Genomic DNA, 5780 nt, shown 5'->3' on the forward strand with positions numbered 1-5780 from the left:
CTGTTTGGATAGACGCGACGCGTTGATATGTCAGGTATTAACCTCACTCACACTTCAAAGGAAATTGTCTCGAAAGCACGACGATGAGTCTCGGCCGTGCTTTCACCACCACATCACCACCGTGTGCTGTTTAGGCCTGCACAGTTCATTGCAAAATAATCCAAGTCCTAATTTCGACTCAGTGCGAATATCCAAATCGGAAGACAATGCATAATGGAATAAACAAACAAATAAAGCGTTTTTTTTTGTTTTTTTTTATTATGAAATAACATAACAGCAGAAATACTCAAAATGTCACAGGCCTCCGACACTGTGGGGAGGCTCCTCAAACACAAATCCACTCACTCAGCTTCACTCACGGGGGCTTTAATGTGTGTGTGTGTGGCCGATATGTTGATCCATGTGGCGTCTAGCAGGAGATTTACACCTGCTCAGGTTCAGCTCCACACTCTCACTGTGTCGGTCAACCATTCATCAACAATTCTCATGTCGGTCATAGTCTAGATTGTGAGCTACTGTTTGGATCTAACATGGTTTCATTTGTACCTATAATGCTTACAACTAATATAAGATATGAAACTGAATGTGATGATGAACACTTTCAGTCCAAGTCAAGACAGCTTAAATGACCTGCACCAGTATCTCCCTCTAGTGGAGAATATTCAAAATGTTTATTTTGTTAAAAACCAGTGAGTACAATTTTGAAAGCCAAAAATGAATAAACATATACATATACTTAATTACAATAAAATGATTTTATATTTTGTATGTTTTCACCAGGTTCTCTTGTTTCAAAACAGTCCAAAAACATGGGGATTAGGCAAATTGGAGACTGTAAATTAAATTGACAGTAGGTGAGAATGTGGGAGTGAACGGTTGGTTTTCTCGATGTGTCCGTGTGATGGACTGGTGACCTGTCCAGGGTTTACCTAATCAGCCACAGCAAAGAGTTTGTTGTGTTTTCTCTGACTTCTCTCTTGCGTCTGAATCACTCCGTCCTTCTCAAACTGACACAGACAGTTCTCAGGGTCCCACGGCCACGAGCTGCCAAACATGAGACAAGATTAATATTCAGATGCAGGATAATTAAGATGGTAAGCCATTTAAATCCTCCCTTCATGGTGTGTGTGTGTGTGTGTGTACATACTCTCTGTGCTTGTAGGTCCACTCGGAGGTGACAGAGTCCTGGTGGAAAAGTCGTGGGGTCCAGGGTGTGTCTCCTCTCTCCTTCGCCTCTTTCCGCTGAGCTTCCTCCAACACAAACTTTTCCTTCGTGGCTCGCAGCTGGTCCCGATCCATGATGGCACTGGTCACATGCTGCCACAGTCTGCCAGGACATTCAAATCAGGGGCACGGAGGTTCAAAGGGGTGTTGGACGTTTGTGTGACAGATTTGTTACCAGGCCATATGAACATACGATGCACATTGGTTATACTCATGGTTCTCAAACTGTGGTACATGTACCACCAGTGGTACGCAAGTTTCCTCTGGTGGTACTTGGGGGAAAATCAGAAATACCGTTCTACTGTACAAGAGTGCGTAGAAAATGAAACTTTAACAAAACTAAAGAAATTAAATAATAATAATTAGAGTCACCTTATCTCTCGCTCCATCTTAACCTAATGTCACTATACCAGTGTGTGAAATATATGTGAGGAAGAGGAGGATGATGAGAGAGTAAATTATCTTATTGGGAATAAATCTGCCTCCTGTGAAAAGTCTGTGGCTGACTTTGCTCGGTGTTTTCATGCCACTGTATTTTAACCTTATGGATAATGGAGTTACTTCAAGAGCTCAATATTTCCTCAGGTGTTTCTTGGTATAAAAAGTTAGAGAACCACTGGATTATACCGTTTGTACCTTCTATTAGAAGCTTAGCTTAAGGTTATTGTGTCTGAATCATGTGGTTGTGTCAGTGCCAGAGTCTTGATGCAGAGCAGTTTACCTTTCAGACTCAAACTCCCCCTGCTGGTCCATCTGTACCACTCGTCTCTTGAGGCGGCGGCTGCGGATGTCTGCATTGGGATTCCACAGCGTCTCCTGTTGGCCTGAGTGCCTTTCATGAATGAGCACCTCACGGTCCTGATAACAAAAACATGTTCAGTCTCATTAAAAAAGTCTCAGTGTTCAGTGTCATACTCAACAATATTGTTGCTATTGTTACTGTTACTGCAGCTCACTGTGATCTCTACTGTAAATGCAGTGTTGTGTGCCATATAATTAGCTGCAGGATTGTTAAATAAAGGCAGGAAAGAACATAGGAACATAAAGCCCTTTCTCACCCAGTGTCCCTGAATAGTAGCCATCAGCTTATTTTCTTCAAAGATCTTCCCACTGATCTGATTCACTGAGGAGGAGCCTCCGAGTAAAGGCTGCAATGAAAGCAATCAAAGAAAAAAACAGCAGTCAAAGTAAAATTACAAACTTAATGGCGTAATTGTAAAAAAAAAAAAAAAATGATACCTTTAATTTGAACTCCAGCTTTGTGAAACATCTCGTTTTCACACACTCAATGCTGACTTTCCCACCGAGCTCGAGTGTCATAGTGCCGCACAGGATTCCTACAGGAGACAGTGTTACATATTCTGGTCAGTCACTCACACTGGGATGTGGTAGCTACCCTATTTCCTAATGTCCACCAGCCTGATGAGGACTAAAGGTGGACATAAGTGAGAGCTGAGGACCCACTCGCCTCAGCACATCTGAACAAAGCACAGGATGCAGCCAAACTATGACTCGCAGAGTGTTGTACACCCTGGCTTGATTAGGACACAGAAATAGCTGCTCCGCCACCAAACGAGAAAAAACAAAAAGATTTTAGCCCAGGAACCGGACATAACACATAGGACTGTTACTCAATCCACGCTCTGTTTGGGAGAAAGTTAAGCCAACCATAATGTTACTATTATTATTATTATTATTATTATTATTATTATTATTATTACTATTATTATTATTATTATTAATAATAATAATAATAATAATAATAATATTAATAGTAATAATAAAAAAATTGAATAATAATAATAACAATATTAATAATAATAATAATAATACTAATAATAATAATAATAACAATGATAATGATAATAATAATAATAATAATAATAATAATAATAATAATAATAATAATAATAATAATAATAATGACAACACTGTCTTGAGAGATAAATGCTTTAAATCCCACTGTCAAATCTGATAAATCTCTGCCAACCAGTGCCTTCCAGTGTGGGGCTATCAAAATCACTAGAGCAGCTCGTGCACCCAGGTACGAGCTAACCTGTCTATGTCCACCATAGAGCACCCAAATCTGTTCCGTGACCTCTGAGTGCAGCAATCCAATCCCCATATACTGTGTTAGGGTGCCCTTTGCCAGCAGGGTTGCACCCATGACATGCACTGTTGGACTGGAGAAGACACAAAATGACAAAATGAGACGGGATTGTGAGTCGCCTGCCTGGTTTTTGTTCTCCATTAGTGTGGAAAGTCTTTGACAGCCGAGTGATTAGTGTGGAGAGATAATGTCAGGCGACACTTGAGCTTCCATAGAGGACAGAAGTATCCAAGTAAGTAAAGAGTCCTGCTTCTAATCTAGTGTGACTGGAGAAGCTGATTCAACAAAGTTAAAGCTAGGGCCCGTTGACAGAAGCAAGGTTAGCTCGAAATGGCATGCGGTTGACTCATACTATTTCTAACAGGTGTCAGGATTAGGATGATCAGCCCGTCCGAGGTTTGCTTGGGGAAGCAAGACATGACAAGGCAACACATGCAGAGGTTAATTGGACACTTTGAATTGACTGTAGGTGAGAGAGTGAATGGTTTGGCATTAGACGATGAATGAATGAATGAATGAATGAATGAGACATTAAAAAGGAGATAATTCATTATCCAGTAAACACATTCCTGGTTTGGATGGCAATTGTTTTAGGTATAAGGGCCTGAGGCAGTAGAGAACAACAATATGACCAGACTTAGTTATTTACTGTAGACCTGTTTACCTCTGCAGTGAGCATATGGCATAGTGATGACATACTCCTCATTTCTGTTCAAGAACAGCAGCTTGGCTTTGCCGTCCAGAATAGCTGATGCAGAGTTACCTAAATAAAAAAAAAACAATGTGAAGGAAAAGAACCATGATTTGTGTCATTAGGGTCATTTAAACAGATGATATATTGTAGTATACCATAAAACTTGGACTTGGACAGGATGCTCCCACTGATAGCAAACCCATCCTTCCTGTTGGAGATGTAAAAGGCAGAGATGGGTGGAGAGTGGGAGATCTGGCAGGAGAAAGTGAGAGACACGTTTGAGCAGAAGAGTCCCTCTGACATGTTGCTGTATTTGATGCTACTCATGCAAAATACTTCACACATGAACCATGTTAGGTGTATTTACGCATTCTAGGTACAAATCTGGTGTAACCTGTTCAGCTATGTAGAAGGTGCAGCTGTCAGTCTGAGGATGACGCCAGCAGCAGCGAAATGTTTCCCCCAGGACTGGGTTGTAGGGCTTCTTCAGACCCTGGAGAAGACAAGAATTGTACTGTACGTCACACACTGTGTTTCTCTCTCAAGTCACAAGTTGTTGTTTCTTCTCAGTTCAGTTAGATGACAATTTCTTTCACTCAGCCATCCATCCATCCCTCCATCCATCTTCTACTACTTTATCCTCCAGATGGGGGTCATGGATGTTGGGTGTTTTGCAGCAAGGGTTGATTACACATACTGTGACTGACCAGTTAACTTCATCCTATTACCAGCACACACACCTCAGAAAGACAGATGTGTGCTGTGTTCAGTGCTCATGCTGTGAAGTTTTATTTAGTCATTATCTGAAAACAAATGGTGCAGAAAGGATCTTGTAATCATGAACAAATCTTACCCTTGGTTTCTTGTAGAAACCGGACAAGTACCATCTCAACACCTGCTTGATGCGACCATACGCACTCTCCTCCAGCGCAGCTCTGTGGTGAAGGAACATCACGAGAGTCAGGCACATATGTGAAGACATTCCCGTGTCTCTGAATGACACACACACACACACACAGAGTATAAAGACTTGAATGTCACTGACTGTGAGAGCAGATCAGCGTGGTAGTAGAAGTTGGACAGCTTGTCCAGGAAGGAGCGTGGCTCTAAGATGAACGTGGGCAGCACCACCTTGGACAGGTCCATACCTGGCCGCAGCTGTTTCAGCAGAGCCCAGATCAGACCTTCGTTCTCCCTTGATACAGTTTCCATCTGGGACGCTTCGCCAGCCTCAAGTAAAACGAGGAAAAGTGAAATAAGGGCAGCATAAAGGCCATTCAATCATATTAGTAGATATCTGGTCTGAGACCTGACGCGAGCAACTACGAACTTGAAGCCTCACCTTACCCATCTCCTCTGTGATCTGCTCTACATAGACTGTGGCCTGAGGCGCAGGAGACCGCTCATCTGATTGGTCCATGTTTCTTTCATCTGACAGGCTTCCACCCTTCTCATTGGGTGTGGCTTCCCATTTACTATCCATTCTTATCCTCATCTGATGGTGACAGTATGTTGTTTACTTGTTGTTGTTGTTGTTGTTGTTTTATGACAGCTGGTGTCTGAGATGTTGCATTACTGCCTCTTCTCGCGTCTTCCTTTTGTCTTTTCACTCCAGAGAAAATGCAAGGTCATCACCATTTTAGGGTTCAAAGGATTCAAAGGTCCTTGTTAACATTCCATGGCACAAGCACAGACACCAGGAGGCAGTGGAGAAATGGAAGAGGGAGAAAAACCGCCTTATGCTGTGGTGAG

General features: G+C 42.0%; 1 protein-coding gene across 1 annotated transcript; it reads right to left on the minus strand.

Moving 5' to 3' along the window:
* Window positions 1–253: 253 nt before the first annotated feature.
* LOC131470227 (oxysterol-binding protein-related protein 5-like) lies at window positions 254–5553 on the minus strand. The gene is made up of 11 exons (XM_058645919.1): window positions 5371–5553; window positions 5074–5258; window positions 4882–4963; window positions 4423–4521; window positions 4184–4280; window positions 3999–4097; window positions 2464–2561; window positions 2283–2372; window positions 1946–2082; window positions 1148–1327; window positions 254–1044 (listed from the first exon to the last, which is right to left on the minus strand). Exons 1-11 carry the CDS (start codon window positions 5521–5523, stop codon window positions 930–932), a joined length of 1335 nt encoding a protein of 444 aa, XP_058501902.1. The 5' UTR covers window positions 5524–5553; the 3' UTR covers window positions 254–929.
* Window positions 5554–5780: the final 227 nt, after the last annotated feature.

The sequence above is a fragment of the Solea solea genome, chromosome 12, assembly GCF_958295425.1.
Source record: "Solea solea chromosome 12, fSolSol10.1, whole genome shotgun sequence".
NCBI lineage: Eukaryota > Metazoa > Chordata > Actinopteri > Pleuronectiformes > Soleidae > Solea > Solea solea.